General features: G+C 32.0%; 1 protein-coding gene across 3 annotated transcripts; it reads left to right on the forward strand.

Annotated features, from left to right (window-relative positions):
- Positions 1 to 1,385: 1,385 nt before the first annotated feature.
- LOC125867339 (uncharacterized) lies at positions 1,386 to 9,043 on the forward strand. Of its 3 annotated transcripts, none has more exons than XM_049547797.1 (12): positions 1,386 to 1,554; positions 2,986 to 3,388; positions 3,690 to 3,772; positions 3,888 to 4,023; positions 4,967 to 5,451; positions 5,575 to 5,622; positions 5,832 to 6,006; positions 7,207 to 7,319; positions 7,425 to 7,521; positions 7,598 to 7,817; positions 8,050 to 8,203; positions 8,429 to 9,043. In XM_049547797.1, the coding sequence occupies exons 2-12, from the start codon at positions 3,178 to 3,180 to the stop codon at positions 8,831 to 8,833; spliced, it is 2,127 nt and encodes a 708-aa protein (XP_049403754.1). In that variant the 5' UTR covers positions 1,386 to 1,554; positions 2,986 to 3,177; the 3' UTR covers positions 8,834 to 9,043. The 3 variants fall into 3 exon arrangements, with proteins under 3 accessions (XP_049403754.1, XP_049403755.1, XP_049403756.1); XM_049547798.1 differs by having other exon boundaries at positions 3,044 to 3,388; XM_049547799.1 differs by lacking the exon at positions 1,386 to 1,554 and having other exon boundaries at positions 3,288 to 3,388; positions 3,875 to 4,023; positions 8,429 to 9,042.
- The last annotated feature ends 14,579 nt before the right edge of the window (positions 9,044 to 23,622 follow it).

Consider the following 23,622-nt stretch of genomic DNA (forward strand, 5'->3'; position numbering starts at 1 on the left):
CTATAGATTTTCTAATTTGTAGCTAAATACAAGTACTCTTGCCACAAGAATAAAATATAAAATAGCCATAAATTTTAAAGTTTCAAAGAAAATAAATTAAGTCATTTGCCACAATAGAATGCATTGTGTCTACAATATAAAAATTGCTATAGATCTAATTTGTTGTGGCAAAAGAGTAAAATTATTTGCTACAAGTATATATTTCGTAGCAAGAATTTTTTACTATCACAGCTATAACATAATATTTTTTGTAGCTATAAGTATTAGTCCTTAGCCACAGACCATGTAAAGTCTGTAGCAAACTTTTAGCCACCCTATATCTTGCTACGGATGCTACGAAAAAATATTTTATGGCTAAAGTGTTTAGCTATGAAAAATTTCATATTTAGCTACAATGTATTTTGTAGCGTTAAGTGCATTTTCTTGTAGTGATATGAAATATTGAATGAAAAAATTCAATAAGACACCATAGATGCTAATGATCAAGAACAATATTTGTTAAGTAGGTTGAATGTGCTTCTGTAGCCCGCAATTATTTTATCTCTACTACTTTTTTGAACACTATATCAATTATCTTGACATAATTTGTTTACATCAATATATTTTTAAAAATTTGTGAATGATCATCATGAATAGGGGCAGACCCACATGTGTTCCAATGGGTTCACCCGAACCCCCTCGGTAAAATATTACACTGTATATATAAGGTAAATTTTATGTATTTACGTGAATATATATATTTTGAACCCCTTTAATGACAAAGAAAATGAGATAGCCCAGCGGCAAGTTCCTTCATAACTAAGCGTTACGTCCAGGGTTTGAATCCCCTGGCTAGCATTTTACTTTTTCCTATTTTAGTTTCAGTTTTTTTGTTTTTCTTAGTTCCAGTTCCGTTGCATTTTACTTTTTACTATTTTAGTTTCAGTTTTTTTGTTTTTCTTAGTTCCAGTTCCGTTTTTTACGTTTTTTTTTTTTTTTTATAAAACATGCTAAGAGTGTGGTTTTAAATCCAAAAGAATTCAAGGGTCCCATTCCTTGAAAAAAACTTTGTTGGCTTATTTAAATTTTTATACTTTTATTTTTCGAACCTCCTGAATGAAAATTCTGGGTCCGTCACTGATCATGAAGTTGACAAGATGACACATGATTGGATCTTGTTTATACATGATGGCGACATTTAACTTTTTTTTGTGAACATTCACATTTTGTGCACTATCAAGTTAGCCATATAGCAAAAACTAAATTGATTTTTTTTTTAAAAAGTAATACTATAATACCTTGAACATTTGCAATAATGTGCTTCGCATCTAGTGTTTTTTTTACTTGACGTACATATTTTTTTCATTTAAGGGCCAAGAAGTATAAAATTCGATACACATACACGAGTGTTAGATCCTTTGCTTATACAAATTAACGTGGCTAGTTACTTAGCCATGCAAAAAAAAAAAAAAAGAATTGCGAAGCTACCAATGTTTTGAAATTAAACTTTGCTTCATCAACCAAAATTTTGTTCTTGTTTCTTTCTTCTCCATACACTATTTCTCAGTGATTCAGGTATGTTTCTTCCCTTTTTCTTTGTTCTTCTCTCTCGTGCATCACCCAACCTGGATTTCTCCTAACCCCTCCACTCAAATTTTGAATATTGATTGTTTGATGTCAAAGGTGAAGTCTTGAGTAACGTATGGTTGATTCTACCATTGTTCTTGTTTGTGTATGCTCGGGGAGTGTTAGGGTGCTTCAATTTTGTGATTTGTGTAGGAGTGGAATTGTGCACACCAAGTGTTTGTCAAAATGTGTGAACAGATTCAGGTAGAGGTATTAGCAATCTTTTGTTGCAGCTATTGTTTAATGACGTGTTTGTCTTCTTTGAACGTAAGTGTGAAGGATTTTTAATACTTGTTTGCTGAAAGTTTGGAGAGACCGAGAGAGGAAGATACTTTGAATTTTGGAATTGAGAAGGAATAGAAGTTGTGTACTAATGAAGGTGAACAAGAATGAAGTTTTCAAGTTTCAATAGTGATGACTGATGAGTAATTGGTGATGTAGTACTCTGAATTGTTTTGTGTAGTATTCCCTCATGTTCCTGATATGATTTTTGCTTTCTTGGTATGCTCTTTTATGATGGAATCATGCAGTTTGTAAGGGTGAAATATAGGTAAAAGGATCTGTTCCGGCCAGTCTGAAGAGCCTGAGGTCTTTGGAATTCTGGGAATGAGTTATGTACCCTCCTATTATGCTTACTATGATTGCAATGGGGACCATGCATATTTTTGTGTGGGGGTTAGGGTGGTTTATTTTGTGATGACTCTAGATTTTTTGTGATGATTTGTGGATTTTTTATGATGAATGTGGAAATTAATTGATGTTGATGTGATATTTTTGAGTTTTGTAGCTTGTTTGATACCAATAAAGTTTAAATTTTGGTCTAGAACTTCCCATAAGTGTGCTTTCCAATGTAACTAAATTTCATTTGGCGAGAACATATAGGAGGCACATGAATTATACATACTAATTTGGTATTGAAAATAGTATTTGAAGTGGATGCTTGATATTTTCTTATCCATTTATGTTAACTTCTCCCAAGCAGTGAATTTTTTGTTCACATGATGTGTGGATTCAAGATATCTTGATGTTGACATTTTGTTTGGAAAAAAGGATGATATGTATTAGTAACATGTTTTACCCTTAAATGAGCATTGAGCATGTCACAAATTATTATGCTACTTTTGAAGAGGTTCTGGATGCCCCAACAACAATTAGTCTTGAACAATTAAGCTGTTTCCCTGAGTTGTGGCTCATAGTCCTTACTGGTTCATTAGCTGAAACTTGAGTGAGCTTGTAATCTCTATAGTTTTTCCAAATGGAGAAGCTACAAAGTTTTTCTTTCAATCTTCTAGAAAATTGAAGATTGCATATAGTGTATTTTCTGTATCGTTTTATCCCACCAGTAATTTGATCTCCTCTATATCTTCAATGCACTCTCAGATTGGTCAAGTGTGCATGTACAAATCAACAGTCTTGATTAATCCTTGTGTCTGTGAAGGTTCACGGATGTGGCATGTTTGGAGCTTAAGAGGCCACGAGTATCATTGGTCACATAAACCCATGACAGCATAATTAATTCGGTCCATCCAATCAGTCAGTTGGGTAAAAATCGGAATAGAGTTCCCTTTCTCAATGGGAATTTGGGGGATTAGTGCAAGGAGTAGGAATTGGCTTCGCCTCTGCAACATCCGTTGGCGAATGAGTAGACAGTCATTCAAGCACATTGGTCGAAGAACATTTTCAGACTCTTACACTGTCCAAAGTGACGATTCTGTCTTGCCAGTGTTGATTATCGGTGCTGGTCCAGTTGGGATGACTCTCTCCATACTTCTAACAAAACTAGGTATTTTCTTGAACCCCCCCGCCCAAAAAAAAAAAAATTGAAAAATATTTATTTTCCAGTGGTCGTTTGAATATAAAAGTGTAAGATGAAGTACAAACATAAATGAGGGGGAAAAAGTATTTTCCTTGAAGAAAACAGTTTCAAAATCCCAAGCAAACCTAACAAAAATAATTTTCTGCATACCAATTGCACTCAGCTTATTGTCAAGCTCTGGATTCTGGGATTCTCTTTTGAAATTTGTACAGTCATTTCTGTTGGTATTCTTGTTTGAATTTTGGAATTTTTTCTTGAACTCCTTTAGGTGTAAAATGTGCGATCTTAGAGAAGAACAAGGCCTTTTCCACACATCCTCAAGCACACTTCATCAACAACCGGTCTATGGAGGTTGGTTGTCATTTGGAAACATGCCTTTTTGCCTTTTCTTCTGTTGCATAGAAAGTTGAGATTTGAGAGTGCATTGATTGAAAAACCCTTTTTTTGATGTAGCTATTCTTTCTAGGTATTTCGCAAATTGGATGGTCTTGGAGATGAGATTCTAAGGTCTCAACCACCAGTAGAGTTTTGGAGAAAGTTTATATACTGTACTTCACTGACAGGGCCTATTTTAGGTGCTGTTGATCATATGCAACCTCAAGGTAAGGATATATTTATGTGATTTATAAGTGAACTTTTTTCTAGATGTTCTGCTAATGGGTTTGCTATAAGTCAGTATCTTAGTCATGCTTATTGTTATTGTAAATTAAATATTCTATCAAGTTTTATGTTAAACGGTCCGAACTAATGCAAAATTAAGAAGTGACTATAACCAACTTCTCAAGCAATTTATCTCTAAAAAATGTTGTAGTAGCTCTTCTATTTCTTAAAATGGATACTGCAACTTAGTTTTCACTTTCTTAACATGCCGCTGAATACAAAATGTTACATGGGACAATTTGCACTTTATGGTTTCTTAAGTCGTCAAACTACATTTTGTTCATGTCAGATCCTCTTTAACATATGAAATGGAATAATTGTACCCAATTCTAATCAGAGAAGATATCACTGAATAAATGATGTAAGTTCATATGTAATTTCTGTTTTTAAAGATAGATTGCAATTTAGATTGAAATTTTAAGTGATCAAATCCATGAAAGAGCTGGCAGACGTGCCCCCAAGGCCTAGCTCGAGTGGCAAAAGGTGGAGGATTTGTGGCTTAGGTTGCAGGTTCAAGCCCCACACCATGCAAAGCGAAACCCGGTATTTAAGTGGAGAAGGGTAGAGGGGAGGGCCCATTATCCACCGAGTTTAGAAGGTTGTGATTGGTCCAAAGGGGCGGGTCACAGACGGATTTCTCGGTTATCAAAAAAAAAAAAAACTGGCAGATGTATAAACTGTTATTATTCCATTAGTGCATCAGACTTGTCTACATACAAATGGGAAGTATGTATCCTTAAATGAGATGGGCAGAGAGTAGTATGATATCCATCTTATTAGATACATTTATTGCATCACAATTTTATTGAGTTGCTTTGTGGAAAATACATCTTATATACTTATGATTGTTTTGTTTTCTGCAAACTATTTTCTTTTTGTTGTCAGATTTTGATCAGATTGCGAGTCCTGTCTCTGTTGCACACTTCTCCCAGTACAAGCTCTCCAGATTACTGCTTAAGCACCTTGAGAAACTTGGTTTCCATATGGTAAACTCTGAAAAGCGTGAGCATGGCTCTATTGGCGAGAGGGAGATCCTTATGGGGCATGAATGCATTGCAGTCAATGGTGCTGAGCGTGGTGTCACTGTAACAGCCTCTTTCCTTTCTAAAGGAAAGTATATGACGAGAGATATTCAGTGCCATTTCCTTGTTGGTACAGATGGTGCAGGAAGTAGTGTCAGAAAGTCCTTAGGAATCAACATGAGAGGTGAAAAGGACTTGCAAAAGCTTGTTAGTGTCCACTTCCTGAGCCAAGAGTTAGGGCAGTATCTCATTAAAGAAAGACCCGGCATGCTGTTTTTCATCTTTAATAGAGATGCTATTGGTGTTCTTGTTGCCCATGATCTCAAGCAAGGGGAATTTGTCCTGCAGGTAAACCTGTTTTCTAATGTGAGAAATTGGCATAGCTATAATATCCACCTGCTCGTATAAATAAATCTAAATCTGTTGACATTGGTTAACAGCATTTTGATGTCATTGGTAAAAATCTTGCAGGTACCATTTTATCCACCTCAACAGAAGCTTGAGGACTTTAGTTCTGAGGTGTTTTTCTACTCTTTCATTGAATTTTTTTGTGTAGTCTATTAGTCTAATAATTGCCTTTGGTGGAAGAGAATGAATCAATGGGTTTATGTTATCGTGATTCATTTATTTTGCGTACCACAATATGGGTGCTATGGCTGCAGTGCATGATATTTGTCCAATATGGTTTATTTACCATGTTATTCTTTGTACTTTATGAATGGTTGCAGATGTGTAAGAGATTGATCTTCAAATTGGCTGGCCTAGAGCTTGCAGACGTCAACGTGATGGATATTAAGCCTTGGGTGATGCATGCGGAAGTAGCTGAGAAGTTTCTATCTTGTAACAACAGGATAATACTTGCTGGTGATGCAGCTCATCGATTTCCTCCTGCTGGTGGTTTCGGTACGCAATCTGTTTGCACGTTTATCATGTTTTCGTTATGTCAACTTAAAACTTGTAATTATTACCTTTCTAAAAATTGATATTATCTTGTCGTATCTTGGATACTATTAAGAATTAAGTTTTTGCCATTCCTTTTCTCTTGGGAGAGTTGAGGGAGGGGAGAGAAGACATTAATGCAGTACAGTGTTTTTTTGTCATTGATTCGTACAAGAATGCTTCCTAAAATGTTGATGTAAAGGTAAAAAATAGCAAAGTTATTTCTGTGGGAGGGAAATAACAGATTTCCCCGTAGCTCAAAATATTGGAGCTATCATCAGCTTAACTAAGCTTAAGAGGGCATTTGTTGGTTGGAGGACATCTGAACTGCAATCAGGCTCCACATTATGATGTTAGTTACTATGCATTGCCCTGGTGATTTTAACACGGTTGATATCGTGTCTAATTATATGTAGAGAACCTGATTGCAATATGGTAATTTTAAATGACATAATCAATTACGCTTGTAATAGTGTTCCCTCTCTTAACCATTAAATCTTTTAGATGAAATGATTCACACAATTCATTATGTAATCAAAGTGTGTCCATGTTCTTTCTCTAATCGCTACCTGTCTAAGAAATATTTCTGACTTGCTTGGCCATGAGATCCTGGGAAACACTTAAAAGGAATTCTAAAGACATAAGGCCACCAAAGGGTGTGGCGTAACGATTACTGAAGTGGGTATGAATTTTGGAGACCAGGGTTCAAGTACCAGCAGAGTGTTCCCATCTATCTAAGCCTTGATGGATAGAGTACCTGTGTTGGTGGAAAGTAGCAAGTAACCAGTGAAATAGTCTAGGTGTGCGCAGGCTAGTCTAGACCCCACCATTATTAAAAAAGACATAATTAAGAAAAATAAATAGTGTCATTTCCCCTCTATAATTGATTGAACATTTAGATGAGATTGTTCGAATATGGGGAAAATATGTCGAAGAGAAGGTGGAAAATAAAAGAGAACTTGGCAAATAATTTTATATCCTGCAGAGACAAACGAACTGGTTTTGATAACTTCTAAATCAGTTGTGAAAATTTTAAGGTGTCGTGTAAGATGCATCCAACTCGCGCATCATGAAATATATCTGCAGTTCTTATTTATTTTAGGATTCAAATTGTTGAGACTGGGAGAAGGAGATCTGCTTAAGATTCCTTCTTCTTTTATTCAGGGATGAATACTGGTATTCAAGATGCTCATAATCTTGCATGGAAATTAGCTTCTGTAATTGAGGGTGTCTCACCAATATCAATTCTCAACTCTTATGAACTAGAACGTAGTCAGGTATTCATTTCTTCAATTCTTGGTTTCATAATATATGGTAGTCTATGTATTACAGATTTCTCTGATCTTGTTATTATGAGCTAAACACTCCTTAAAATGTTTCAGATAGCCCAATTTAATACAGCGCTTAGCGTCCAAAACTTTAAAGCGGCAATGAAAGTTCCTGCTGCACTTGGTCTTGATCCAACTGTAGCAAATGCAGGTAAAGTGAAAACCTGAAACTTAATTTTTATTACAATAATATTTAATTAAAGACATTATGTGGTTTTTGCCTGCAGTACATCGAGCTCTTAATGACACTGTTGGTTCAATTTTGCCATCCGTACTTCAAAGGACAATATTAGATGGAATATTCAGCATAGGTCGTGCCCAACTCTCAGATTTTGTATTGAATGAAAATAATCCACTTGGATCTGCAAGGCTAGCCAAATTAAGACAGATATTTGAAGGAGGACAGAGCCTTCAGCTCCAGTTCCCTGCTGAGGATCTTGGTTTCAGGTTGTGTATCTACTTTCTTTTTTTTATCCATCTCATGCAAATTGTTCAAGCCGATTTTTCAATTATTATTGTCTAATTCATGTCTCCTATAAATGCTGGATGCTGTTTCAACTCTTAATAGAACTCCAAAAAAGCCATCTTGGATGTACGCCAGATGATTGTTTCTATCTTACCTATCCTGTTGGAAGTACTTGTTTTCATCAGTACTCTAATTTCGAGATGTTTACATTAGGTATCGGAAAGGAGCATTGGTGTCTGAAGATGATAGTGTGTTGAATGTGCATGAAGCACCAACAGGACGAAGAAGGGATTATATTCCTTGTTCGGAACCTGGATCAAGGCTCCCTCATATGAATGTTAAACTGCTTTCTAACCGGTCAAGCAAGGTATGAAATCTTCCAAGGGAACATTGCCTTGGTAGGAGCCAGACTTTGTTACATCATAGTCTTGTTCGTCATCTCTTCACACGTGTGGAGAAGCCAAATAACTGAATCAAAAGGGGATTTTTTTTTAACCTCTAGCATTCCTAAAGATTACAATATTCGACTTGTAGCCATTTTGTTTCAAGTTTCCATTACTATTTCTTCCTAACAAAATACAATCTTATGCAGGAAATATTCTCTACTCTAGACCTTGTATCCGTACATAAGGTTGAGTTTGTCCTTATAATAGCGCCATTCAAGGAGTCCTACTGTCTGGCTCGAGCTGCACTAGAGGTGGCCAACAAATTTAAACTCCCTTTAAAGGTTTGTGTAATGTGGCCAAACGGAAGTATTGACGGAGCTGGAAGAACTGAGACTGCATTGACACCCTGGAAATATTTTGAAGAAGTTGTGGAAGTGAAGAGGTCATCAGATTCGCCATGCTGGTGGGACATCTGTCAAATGACAGACAGAGGAGCCATATTAGTGAGACCTGATGAACACGTTGCTTGGCGTTCAAAATCCAGAATTGCAGATCCCATCATGATGATGAAAAGCGTTTTCCACATTGTTACAGGAGTTGATTGCATCTGATAGCACCTTTGATGAAATTTTTACCCCCATTTATGTATGGTAGGCTTCACATTCCTTCTCTGATTTACATTAGCTAGATTACAAGGTTGAAGTACTTTGCTTTCGGATGGGTAGAGTTACCCAATACCTATACTTACAGGTACTTGATAAAATAATTGAGGTGTAGCAAGTTTTCGGACACCACCAAAAGAAGTACCTTCATAATAATAACAAAAACCAGTTGTGCTGGTAATTTTCTTTCATTTTAGTTCTTGAAGTTTTAGTTTGACACAAATCTGCAGTCATATATTGGTCTTGACTTGTTGAAATTGTAGTCTTTAGCACATTTAAATAGTTGAAGTCTTTCTTTGATTTGGTTTTTAAAAGTATTTTCTCTAATATCTCCTAACAAACAACTTAGTATAGGTTTTAAATATTCGAAATTTAATCTTAAAATATTAAATTAATCTAATTTAATAAAGCCTCCATAATTTTTTAAACTCATGATTCTTGATAAGGGAGAAATATTATGGGACAGAAAAATATAAATTATGACAAAAGGGAGTATTTAGACTAACAGAGACAATTAAAAAGAAATTACAAACACAAACAATAGTGTGTACAAAGAGAATCTCTATATTTGGAACACAACTTCAATTCAATTCTCTATTTTTTCATTCCAAAAAGAATTTTCATTTTTCTTTCCTTGATATGATACTAAGTACTGATATGAAATTATTTTTTATCCCAAATTTTTAAATAACATAAATTACAAACAAAAAATATATATTACATATATTAATGAATAATTCAGATAAAAGTGAAATTATGGGTGAAATACAATTAAATAAATATTACATCATGACTCAACTTTCAAGATTATTATAACAATACAAATATCTGTTTTGTTGATGATTTTTCATTTTTTTTAAATAAAAATGATCTAGGTTTTGAAAATCTTAAGAATGTCCCAGATTTCTTTTATTGTCAATCTTTTTCGTAAAGAAAATTGGTAAAAATAAAATTCTCTTGGCCTAAAAGAGTTGAATACTATTCCCCTGAAAAGTATGGATTTGGTAGAATGGATATTGATTACGAGTCATTTTAAGATATTTGGAATAAATAAAGTTAGATATTGACAACATAATTGGGTTGCAATTCTGATTGAAGGGGAGTGATACATCGTTCATAATTGGTTCAAAAACACAAAAATATGGAAGAATATCACATTATATTATGGTTATCATTCTCTCACTCTTATTGTGGTCTTACTTACCTCAATGTTACTGTCGTTATTTTAGAGAAGATTATTCTATTCTTAACTCTTTATATATTTTATTGTGAGTTCTTTGAATGAAAATTGAAGAAAATTTGGGAGGCCCCTTCCAAAAATAAAAAAATATAAAAAAATCTACAAATTTAAAATTTTCCGAAATTTGTATTCTTTTAATTCTTATATTTATTGATAGATGGGAATCGCCGATGGGTGTGAGGATTATTTATATATTTCATTATTATGTATGAGAGGTGTAGATTTGTCCATGTAGTTAAAGATGTCTTAGTTGCATAAATATTGTAGATATTATGTCCCAATGTAATCTTCAATAAAATATTTTAATTAGATTGGTAGAAATAAAACAATAAATATGTAGATAAATAATTTAGATTTAACTAAGTGGCTTAAATTATTCAACATGCTTGGTTCCTGTTTATGGGTCTCACTAAACAATTGAATTTTATTTTTTTATTTTTCATCGGGTTTTCAATATCACTTTCTACATACATGCACAAAATGAAATAACATTGTATATATCGAAATTATGTGATACTCACCAACATGAGTTGTGGTGCACTGGTGGGAGTGCTTCACCCTTAACTAGAGGTCTCGGGTTCGAGCCCTGGGTATGGAGAAAATCCTGTTGGGAGCACCACCTCCGAATGGGCCCTGCAGTGCGCGATCCGGATTTAATCGGAGCTCCAATGTGGGCTTCGGACACTGGGTGGAAACCAAAAAAAAATTATGTAATACTCTACGAGACAAGTTCAATTTCAGCTAGGGTTCTTGAATGCTACTCTATCTTAAGTCCTAGCATATTTTCTTATATAAAGGGTAATATAGCATCTCGAATATCCCACAACCTTTTGAGTATTCACAAAAAAGATCGAGATCTCGAATATCCCATAAACTCTTGGGATATTCATAAAGAGATCAAGATATGATCACCAGACTTTTTTTGACAACAAGGAGGTCATCTACATTTGAGATTTACGCTATTAACAACCCATATCACAAATAAAATTTAAGTCATCGTCATGATTAAGATACTCCAGTTCTCACTATCATCTATCACCTTCTCCTTTGGATTGTCTTCATCGTATAACAATATGAAAATTCATAGCAATATGAAGTAATTAATTAATCACTCATTTAACTTTCTCATCATATATATCCGTAAATAAAAGAACACAATTGTATATACAATAATAATTATGTATATAAAACATATATCATTGTTATAACCAACTATTAGACGGAAAAAGTTATTTATTGGTGAGGGGTTAATTAGATGAACTTTAATTATTATTAAATGCCATATTTATTCAACATTATATTATTAATACTACTACTATGAATAAATTTGACTTTGACTTGTTGAAATTGTAGTCTTTAGAACATTTAAATAGTTGAGAAGTCTTTTAGTATTTGATATTTGATTTGGTTTTTATTTTATTTCACTCATTTTCATCGGAAAAAATGTTTTAGAAATATCAAATTTGAAAAAAAAGTCGAATTGATGTTTGGTGCATATTTTTCTAGTTATAACAAAAAATTGAACAACGAAAGTTTGATAAAATCGTATCAATTAATCGAATGCTCACCCCTAATTACTAATACTTGATGTTATCATCCTAAAATTGAGAACTCATAAGGTTCAAATCTAATCTTTATAATTACTTCATATATACGAATTATTTATTTAATTTAACTATACATAATCTTGGGACATTATAGCCTCCAAAGACGAAACAAAAAAAACTTTATTAATCTATTATGTTGGTATTCAAATAATAACTTATTTCAACTTAATCTTAAGCATTACGTAGAGAGTATCTACTTCTGATCTCTCCATTAAATTAAATAACTAATTGTAGTTTGTCTTAGTAATAACGTCGTTTGTTCTATTTTATGTGATGCACTTTACATAATAATCACGAAAATTAAGAACAGAAAATACAAAATTGAAACTTAGTTTAAAAGAATCATTTCCTATGCATGATTCTCCATTTAGAAACGTTACCAATAATTGAAACTATATATCTAATGAGTTAACACTTACACAATAAAGCAATTAAGACATAGAAGAAGGCTATTAGAATCCAGACAACAATGAGCTCGATCTTGTAAGTCTTGTGCTTACAATTATCGATAACCTTCTCTTTTGAGTTGTTGTCTTCATCGTTACCAATATGGGAATTCGTAACAATATTATTATTATTACTATTAATATTATTCGATTTTGGAAGAGTAGCTTTTGGTGTTGGGGATGAGTAGAGGTGTACATGGCCGGGTTGGTTTGAGCTTTTCAAATATCAAATCAAACCATTTGTGTCGGATTTTTAAATTTATAAACCAAACCAAACCAATAAAACTCGGGTTATTCAACCTCGGGTTTTTTCGGGTTGTTTGATTTTTCCGGTAAAGTATTCATACAAACATATAATTTACTAGTACTTCAAATATTTCTTTAGTCCTACCAAAATACAACTATCTAAGATGTTTCTTAAAAATATAACACAATATGATATGATTAATGACACTAAATTATCCAACAAAAATAATAATAATGAAATTGCGTAAAACAAATATTGCAAATTAACAAGTCATAATGAAAATGATCATAATTTAAAAGTACTAAATCATGCTAAAATTAAGTTTAATAAGTACTAGTTACATGACTAAATATTAAAGGAAATTAAAATTAGATTATGTATTTTAATTGTCTAAACCAATGTAAAACTAAAGAACAAATATTCAATATTATTGTCATTCTTAGTGTTGAATTGATTTTCTTTTTGCATTAATATTAATTTGATTTTGATTTAAGTTTTATTATAATTACCAACATCTGTGGACTATAATCTTTATTGGTCTATTCATAATTCTAAGTTTCAAACTTGAAATAATATATTAAAAGATAAAAACTATGAAAAAGTATAAGAAATATTTAAAAATTATATCAAAGTAAATATTTTTATGTATAAAATAAAATTTTAAAATTATATATATAATGTCGGATTGGTTTGGTCTCGGGTTGTTTTTTTTTAGTTAAAACCAAACCAACCTAAATATAGTCGGATTTTTTTTTTCAAAACCAAACCATTAGTCGAGTTTTTTTTTCGGATGGACTCGATTTACGGTTTGATTCAGTTTTCGGTTCGATTTTGTACACCCTAGTGATGAGAGTAGTAGTTTTCGAGACATGGTGGTGGAAGGGAAAGTTACTAGTAATATATTATTACTAGTACTCTAACAAGACAAAAGGGAAATAATTGTTTGCCATTAATTGTTTTGTTTTTGTTTGCACAATTGTTAATTTTTTTTAATGGAACAATTCACTATTTCACATGTATATATATATAATAGCTAGAGGGCTTTACATTGTTTGTGTTGGATTAGGATTTCCCTTTTCTATTTTATTTTGGATTTGTTTATTATTATTCATATTCCCTAACGACTATGGAATGCATATTAATTAATTAATTACTCATTATTATTTTCTTAACCTAATTAAACATGTTAGCAGCTTCATTTTATTTTATTTTTATGATCTGGCCAAATTTTTTTTCTTATTTTTTTTACGCAGACTATCGAGAGAACACAAAAATAGAGCAAATAATGCACAATCTATTTGAGGGACATACATTTTAGATGGACCGCTACTTGAGTTAAATTTTTTTAAGGGAGAAAGAACATTTGTATCCAAAAAAGGAAAAATATTTATAAGCGGTTATCTCCTTACTTTTATACCTCCTATTTTTATGAGCTTGGAGTTAAAAGGGTAAAAAAAACTGTCAAAAATTCTAAAAGGGCACATCAATTTTTTTTTAAACCAAAAGGGAAAAATTGCTCTTGACGGAGCGATTTCCTTCTGACAGAATTGACACTGTTACTTCATTAAAAACATAAAAATTGCTACCCCGACAACGATTTTATCAAATTTCTTTTTTAAACATCGTTGCCCCTGCAACGTTTTTCTAAAAATAAAAAACTTTTGTAAAATTGAAATCGCTGCTATAGTAGCGATTTTCCTAAAAAAGTTAATTTTTTTAAAAAAAATTCGCTTGCAAGGCAGCGATTTCATTCAAATTTTGCATTTTAAATATATTGCTGCCTTGAAGTGTTTTGTATTGTCATTTGCTTAAATGATTAATAGTGATTGCGCATGCTTGGTTTCAGCTTAATTTCTTTAATATTATTCTATTGATTTTGAAATTTAATGAAATCGCTGTCCGGTAAGCGATTATTTAATAAAAAAAATTAAACTTTTAAAAGAAAATTGCTACTATAGCAGCTATTTCAATTTTTAAAAAAATTGACAAAATCGCTACCACAACAATGATTTTAGAGAACAAAGATTTTTTTTTTGGACGAAATCGCTGCTGAGTCACGATTTTATGCGGAGTAACGACGTCACTTTTGTCAGAAGAAAATTGCTCCGTTAGGAGCGACTTTTCCCTTTTGGTTAAAAAAAATAAATGATGTGTCCTTTTGGAATTTTTGATTATTTTTTTTGCCCTTTTGGTTCCGGACTCCTATTTTTATAAGGGAAGAAGTCGTACTTCAGTTATACTCTGATGACATCAAGGAATAAGGGACATGAAAAGACTGCTCGATACTATCATAGTATATAGAAGAGGGTAGTCAGGTAAATAATTTGGATTGTGGGTCCAATCAGGATAAATATATTGGGTTGAGTCAAATCAGGATAAATATATTGGGTTGAGTCCAATTAGGGTAAATACTTTGCGTAATGGGTTCAATTTGTATAATTTTCCCTTTTTTAATGGGAAACCCACGAGTTTAGGAGTTGATTACTTATATACATTCTAGTTTGCAATATTATGAATCTTACCAAATTTTGGTGCATCTAGATACATGTATCTCAGGATACATGAGGTCAAAATTAAGTGTTATTTGTTCTAGATACACGATATCCAAGTGAATTTGCATGTATCTACTATACATAACAAATCTCACTCGTGTCCCTCTCATCTCGCTCATCACTCTCCTATGTATATAGATAGATAAATCCTAAAAGATGTAAAATAGATTTCGGGTTGGGTCATGACCCGCCCAAGTTTACTTTGGGCTCAAATGGGCTAAAAATTGGGTTGGATCATGACCCACCCAATGTTACTCGCTTCATCTCAATAATTTTAATATATTGTTATTTAACTTTTATAACAACAATTTGAATTTCAACTCAAGATAAAAATAAAAGGGTCTTAAAACGGGTTGAAATTAGAGATTAAATTGGGCTCAATTAAAGTTTCTTTTAAAAAAGTTAAGGCTTGAACGGGTTGAGATTAAACCCAATTCAAATTATCTTCAGTTTAACCTATAAAATTCTAGACGATTTGAACGAATTACCTATATTTGGGCTCATTTTTGACACCTCTAATTAAAGCCCTCAAAATTTTAACTGTCATATAAATTAAAACGACCAGTATCATAATACTAAGAGTATTTACCCCATAAAATTACCTTTAATAAAATCTTCAAAGAGCCAACTAAGAATTTTGTTCAACAAACGATGTCAGATGATTGGTTGATCTGTCCTCGAAGTATAAGAAAAATTTGAATACAAATTGAGAAACTATATAAGAAAAAACATAAATATATGTTCCTATATTGAAGGTAACTTGTTCAACTTGTTCAAAATTTTATGAGTTCGGTTCAAGATAATTTGAATTGGTTCCATCTCAACTCATTCAAGCCAACCTATTTTAAGAAAATCTCCAATTAGGTCCAATTTAATCTTTAATTTCAACCCGTTTTAAGACTTTTTATTTGCATTGATATAATGTATGTTCCTATATTAAAGATATACATTACTATCTATTTTATATCTTCTAGGATTTATATAGTCATTAGTAACTTTTTTATTTATTTTTTTGAGTTGAAATTCAAATCATGGTTATAAAAGTTAAATAACAATCTATTAATATTATTGAGATTAAGCGGGTCAAATTTGATGAGTCATGACCCTATCCAATTTTAGTTCATTTGAGCCCAAAATAAACTTGGACAGGTCATGACCCAACCCGAAAAACTATTTTAACTCATTTTATTATCTCTAATTTCAACTCAACCAACCTATTAACACTCCTATATATGATTAATGAATGACAAAAATAATATAGAGTCTGAACAAAAACTAAGGGATTCATGTGAACCGATAACCATTAATGATATTAAAAAAATGATGTTCTCTTATAACTCAAACATGTATTAGGACTTGGTGTTGGCTCTAATTTGTACCACAAAAGCAAATTCCTTTATTACAAGATGGCAAAGTTTTAGGAGGACATATGCTTATACAATCATTGTCTTTGGTGCAAGCACTACTCTTCCTTATTTCAGGGGGACACAAACAAACTCCAGCAACACAATGCATACTTTCACCTCCACAAGCGGTAGGATTACAATCTTTTGATGTTTGACACTCTTGTTGTCGTTCCAACGCCATACATGATGGTGAACCTACGAGAATTAAGATATATTTATCAAAAACATTCAATCTATTATACATGGTGTTAATTAGAATTACTTGCTAAAGGTTGTAACTAGGGTACGAGGGGTTCATCTGAATCCCCTTCGTATAAGAAAATCACATTCTATATAGACAAATATAAAATTATATATATATAATAGACAATGAATCCTCCTGCTGAAATTCTTGTAGGGGGGGGGGGGGNGGAATACGGACCTTACCTAACAAAACTAACAAGGCAATAAGAGAGAGCAAAACAATTGATGGCTTCTCCATTTTGTAAACTATATCTCAGTAGACAAAGATGTTTTTTTTTTCTTTGGGTACTTGTATGCAATGTTTTGGGAGATATATATAGGGAGAGATGATGCAACAACTTGCCTCAAATATATTGATAGAATCCAAATAAATTAAGTGAGTAAATGAAATTTGCTAATTTATAATTTGGAATGTGGGAATGGAAACTAATGTATATCTACTTGTATTTAGGATTTTAATTTTGATCTAAGGTATATTTGAAATCATGACTACTTGCCACTTTATTATTTGGCTAAGGTATATTCGAATCCGATGATTTTTTTGTTGTATAGTATGTTAAGGCTCATTTCTAAGTGTGGAAAGTACATCATATGTGGTTTAGGCTCATAAGGGACCTGTAGCACTAAGTCGAATTCAAAGTCTAATTTCTACTGGCCAAGTTTTTTGCATGAGATCATACAAGGTCCACTTCAAACGACTATATCTCTCAGAATATCTATTATTAGGTGACCCATGACCAATCAAATTAAATTTCTTTGACCCTTCTTTCCAACGCCGTCAATCGTTTGTTAATAAGAGATCGAAGCAAAAGGTTATGACCAATTTACCAGAGACACTACAAGCTATCAATGTCCGTCGAACCTATGATGTCCCATTAACCTGGGCGTCGTATTTAAGAAGCCTTAATGATGGCCCGTCACCCAAGCGACGACCTATCACTTAGACGACAACAGAACGATAAATTTTGTGGATTTTGAATTTTAATGAGGGTATTTTCGTCCTAAAACCTCTGGAGAGTTATCTAAATGACTTTAAACACGTAGGAGGTTTTGATAATCATTTTTTCATCATTTTGAATCAGAGGCGTATCTAGGGGGTCACCGGGTTCACGTGAACCCATGGTCCCCTCCCAAGATCATATATAGTAGTGTTATAATTTAAAAAATATTGAAATATAGATGCGTGAACCCACACTTCAAGTATCAGCTAATGCAATTATGACTGGGTGCACCTCTCTCCGCGAGGTTAGAAAGTTGAATTTTATATTTAACTTGTTTTATTTTTCTTTCTAAAATTAGATAGCACTTCTCTAAGTGATAATTGGTATATAAGAATTAATTTTAGACCTATAATTTTAAAATTTTAACGGTTTTCAATAGTAAAAACCTAAATGTCGAACTGATTAAATTTATATCATAGATCAACCTTTATATAACAGTGCACCCATCATCTCAAAATCCTGGATACGCCTCTGTTTCGAACCCTCTCATTCTCTCCTAAACTTCAACGCTAAAAAATTCTCAAGAAGCACCAAGCTAGGGTTCCAAGACTCTTCTCCAAGTTCCGTGACTAAGGTATATAAGGCTTCAATAAGGGTATTCTTTCACCCTCATAACTTAGTTGTATTTACTTTCAAATATTCTACAAAATTTCTAGAATCCAAATTAGATTTTTTACAAAATTCATGAACTTTTCTCCACCATCAACTAATATTTTCACTCATTATTGTTTATATGTTTCAAAAAGGAAAGGGATAAGAAGTGTATGAGCAATGACAACAAATGAAAAACGTTGCCTCAGGAATATAGTGTTATGAAATTTTTTTCATATCAATTTCAGGCATGATTATTTACAAAATTATTTATGAAAGTGTTATTTATGTGAAAGTTCCTTTCTTTCTTTCTATATATATTTTCCGAAAAATCAGTAAAACATGATAACCTAAAGTTAAATATTATAACACCAAAAGAAACTTGAATTATAGCAAAATATTTTTAAAACAGTAAATCAAATTAACGTCCGGACGCACGCTTTTACACTCGGGATTTATGATTTTACGTTCATGACTTATATATGCCCCAAATTCTATGACATACGCCTAATGGATCTACTTTTTTAATTTTCACCTGGAATATTTTTTATCTCCTCGAGACTGACCCTGAAAACAAGATTTACATTATGGTAGGCTTGACATTCCTTCTCTGATATACATTAGCTAGATTACAAGGTTAGGGTACTTTGCTTTTGAATGAATTTTTTTATTTGTCTAGCATCAATTTCTTTATCTTTGTCTTTTAATGATCAATTTAACAACTCAGTTATGCATTTTCGAGCTTCCCACTTTAAATTTAGTAAACAATATTATAATTAGTGGATGACATATATAATATAGAATCTAAACAAAAACTAAAGTATTCATGTATGCCGGAAACCAACTATATAAAAGAAAATGTTCTCTTATTACTCAAACATATATGTCTTATGACTTGGTGTTTGCTCTAATTTGTACCACAAACGCATTTTCCTTTAAAACAAGATGGTATAGATTGAGGAGGACATTTGCCAACACAATCACTGGCTTTGCTGCAAGCAATACTCTTCCTTATTTCAGGGGGACATAAACAAACTCCAGCAACACAATGCATACTTTCACCTCCACAAGCGGTAGGATTACAATCTTTTGATGTTTGACACTCTGGTTGTCGTTCCAACGCCATACATGATGGTGAACCTAAAAAAATCAAAACAAATATTAAGATATATTTATCGAAAATGTTCAATCAATTATAATCCATCGCAAATACAATTCAAATAAAAATATATATGACTATCATACACGGCAATAATTAGAATTGTATGCTTAAGGCTGTAACTAGGGTACGAGGGAGCTCATCTGAATCCCCTTCGTAAAAGAAAATTACATTCTATATATACAATTATAAAATTATATATATAATGGAAAATGAACCCTCCTACTGAAATTCATGTAAGGGGTGGGGTGGGGGGAGAGGGACCTTACCTAACAAAACAAACAAGGCAATAAGAGAGAGCAAAACAATTGATGTGTTCTCCATTTTGTATACTATATCTCAATAGACAATGATGTTATTTTTTTTTCTTTGGGTACTTGTATGCAATGTTTTGGGAGATATATATATAGGGAGAGATGATGCAACAAAATTGCCTCAAATATATTGATAGAATCCAAATAAATTAAGTGAGTAAATGAAATTAGCTAATTTATAATTTGGAATGTGGGAATTAAAACTAATTTATATCTACTTGTATTTAGGATTTTAATTTTGATTTAAGGTATATTTGAAATCATGACTACTTGCCACTTTATTATTTGGTCAAAAGAATTAATTAAGTGAATACTAGCAGCTTTATATGGAAGCAACCCCTATTCTCTCTGTCTCTATTTACTTGTCTTTTTTTTATTTGATACACCAATTAAGAAAATAATAATTGATATAATAAGCTTACCATTTCACTCCTACTATGTGATAGAATTTCAAAATCAATCTACTCATTAAAGAGGTTCTACCTTTTCAAAAACATTAACTCTAAATAAATTGAAGGTATAATAGATAAAAAATATTGTTTTCTTGATTTATCAAAAATGAAAAGTAAAAAAGGACAAGTAAAAAGAGACAAAGGGAATATTAGTTTTGGTCAAATATCCAATGGCCAAACGTTTTTTCACTTGATTTGGTATAGGGAATTTTTTTCCATTGTCCAACAATAGTTGTTAACTATTGAATTGGCACAGAGATTAAGAAACAGTAAATGATAGGGATAATTTTATCAAAGCATCCTTATTATATTTAAGTCATTTAAACAGTAAAAAAGGAATAATATTTACTAACAAGGGTAAAATAGACACAAAATAATAAATTATTCAGTATTTTGAACATCCCAAAATAGTATAATGGACAAGTAAAAATGGATGGAGAGAGTAATTATTTCTAATGGTCTTTATGACATTTTACTACATGTTCAAAATTTGATTTGATAAATTAAATCTATCTTAGAGCACGTTGATATTGATGCTATAAAATGCTTATTTCTAGAAACATCTTTTTAAAACACTTTTCAGAAAAGTATTTTTGAAAAAATAATAATTTATGTTTGGCTAATTTATTTTAAAAGTGTTTTTGATAAGCAAATTATATTTGACTATTTTTTATTAAAAAGTGTTATTGAAACTCAAATTACGAAAAATGATAAGTATTATGTGCTTTTAATGTTAAAATTATTTTATAGAGAGAAACTATTTTAAAAAAATCAAATCAAAAGAAAATAATATGTAAACTAAGAAAAGAAATTTTTTTATTTGTTACCTTGCAAGGAGAGCTGAAATCTTTCATTCTTATTTTAATTTAAAAAAATGCAAAAGCACTGTTGAAACATATATTTTGAAAAGAAGAATCTTTCTGTTATTTATTACTTTTTTTTAGGAAAAATTATATATAATAACAAACTATTAATTCAAATTAAATGCTATAAATATAGTTTGATTTAATTGTACCCCATAGCAAACTGTTGTTATTTCGCCTCTCCTGGTGAATCTTGCTCGCCACTCTCATTCTCTCCCTCGCCTCTCTCGCTTTTTGTACAAATGCAAATGTATAAAATGTGTTTGTGTTTGTATAAAGTGAGAGAAAATTGTATATATACATATATTTTCGTTCCCCTCTCTCCCCTCTCCCAGATCTCGCTCGCTCATTCACCTCTCTCATTTTATACAAAAACATAAATGTATAAAATGTGTTTGTGTTTGTATAAAGCAAGAGAAAATTGTATATATACATCTATTTTCGTTCCCCTCTCCCAGATCTCGCTCGCCACTCTCCCAGATCTTGCTCGCTCACTCGCCTCTCTCACTTTATATAAAAACGCAAATGTATAAAATGTGCTTGTGTTTGTATAAAGCGAGAGAAAATTGTATATATACATATATTTTCATTCCCCTCTCTCCCCTCTTCCGGATCTCACTCGCCACTCTCCCAGATCTCGCTCGCTCACGCGTCTCTCTCACTTTATACAAACACAAATACAAATGCATATATTTTGTCATATACAAATACAAATACATATATCTTCGTCATATACACTTATGATTATACAAATACGATCTTCCCCTGCCCAATTTTCTTTTGTCTTTCTCTCTTTTTCGCTTTATACAAACACAGATTATACAATTGATCTTTTGTATATGTATACCAAAGCAGATTATACAACTGCTTTCTTTTGTATATGTATAGCGAAATATACATATTTATGTTTGCAATAGAGCGCAATTATACAAACTATAGTTATAGCATACAAATATGATTTTTGTGTTTGCTATATATGAAAGTTGCTCTTTTTTTAATTCAATCTTTAGCTATATCTTCTTCTTCTTCTTTTTCGTTATAATCCTATAAAGTTAAAAAAACAATCAAATTAAAATAAAATAATATGTAAATTAAGTAAATTAAAATAAAATAATACGTAATATATATATATTATTAGTCCACTTACTAAATCAAGATAAAATTAATTATTAATACTTTCCATTTTACACTACAATTAATACTCCTTGGAAGCCTAAACAATTCCGATGTGAGGAAGTTTCAATGATATCTATTCATATACTCTATGTTACTCCTTCTATTCCATATTCAGTGAATTTGTGAGGGAGACTGACATTGTGGATCAGTGGAAAATTTTAGTAGCTTAGTTGGTTGGCTACGTGAATTTTCATCTTGCTAGTGAAAGTTCGATTTCCCACATTGTAATCTCCTTTCCTTCAATTTTTTTTTTTATGAAAAAAACATCATGGATCGTCCAAACAATTCAACCCAAGATCTATAATAGCCTGCAGTAACAAGTGTATAGCATAAGTATAAAATTAGATGTCCCTAGATCCAGTGGGCTTCATTTTCTAATATTAGTATGTGTATATGTTATTTAAAAATAATAATTGAAAATAATAGTGTAGAAACTACAAATATTTACTCCATCCCAAAGTAATCGGTATTGTAATATATGTCTCGTAACTTCTAAGTAAAGATCTTAATCATTCTCCGTATGTGTATAGGTTTGAATCCAATGATTTTTTAGTTGTATATGTATGTTAGGGTTCATTCCGAAGTGTGGGAAGTGCATCATATGTGACTTAGGGTATTAAGGGACTTTTAGCACTAAGTTGAGTTCAAAGTCTAATTTCTACCGGTTAAGTTTTTTGCATGAGATCATACAAGGGTCAACTTCAAATGACTATATCTCCCAAATATTAATAGTTAGGTGACCTATGACTCACCAAATTAAATTTCTACGAGCAGGGGCGGATCTATGAAGGGGTGTGGGGGTGCCACATCACCCCCGAACTTCGACGGAAACTCTCTCTCTCTCTCTCTCTATATATATATATATAATATTTATATAAATATAAAGCGTGTCACCCAGAGAACAAAACTGTCTTGTGGTGCCACGGTAGAATGGCAACTATAGAAGGCTGATGTTGCGGGTTTGAATCCCATCTGTACCTATTTTTTTCAGAAATTTGCTGCAGACGTTTTTTAAGAAAAAAAAGGCTCCAAGCACGTTTTTTAAAGGAAAAACAGCTGGCACATTATTATTATTTTTTATAATTGTTATTAACTTAAATTAAATTAATTGCATTATTACTCCTTTGTCTTTTCACTTGTTTATTTACTTGTAAAGTTGACTTTGATTTTACATGTTGTTACAGCAACTGTGGAGAGAGCATTTTCGTCAATGAAGCACATAAAAAATGAAGTGCGGAATAGTATTGGTAATCAATATTTAAATGATTGTCTAGTGTGTTACATAGAGCGTGATGTATTTATAGATGTTAGTAATGATGTCATTATCGATCGTTTTCAGAATATGAAAACTCGTCGAGGACAATTGTAAATGAATGATGAATATTTATAATATTAGTAATATTATTGAAAGTTTTAAATTTGTTAACTTCATGCTTTTAGT

Source organism: Solanum stenotomum, chromosome 6 (genome assembly GCF_019186545.1).
Source record: "Solanum stenotomum isolate F172 chromosome 6, ASM1918654v1, whole genome shotgun sequence".
NCBI lineage: Eukaryota > Viridiplantae > Streptophyta > Magnoliopsida > Solanales > Solanaceae > Solanum > Solanum stenotomum.

Excerpts from the sequence above, each read along its gene's own strand:
- LOC125867339 (XM_049547797.1), top strand. The coding sequence starts at position 3,178 with ATGGGAATTTGGGGGATTAGTGCAAGGAGTAGGAATTGGCTTCGCCTC. Across the intron at positions 6,007-7,206 it reads TCCTCCTGCTGGTGGTTTCG|GGATGAATACTGGTATTCAA; the intron begins GTACGCAATCTG and ends TCTTTTATTCAG. Across the intron at positions 8,204-8,428 it reads TTTCTAACCGGTCAAGCAAG|GAAATATTCTCTACTCTAGA; the intron begins GTATGAAATCTT and ends AATCTTATGCAG.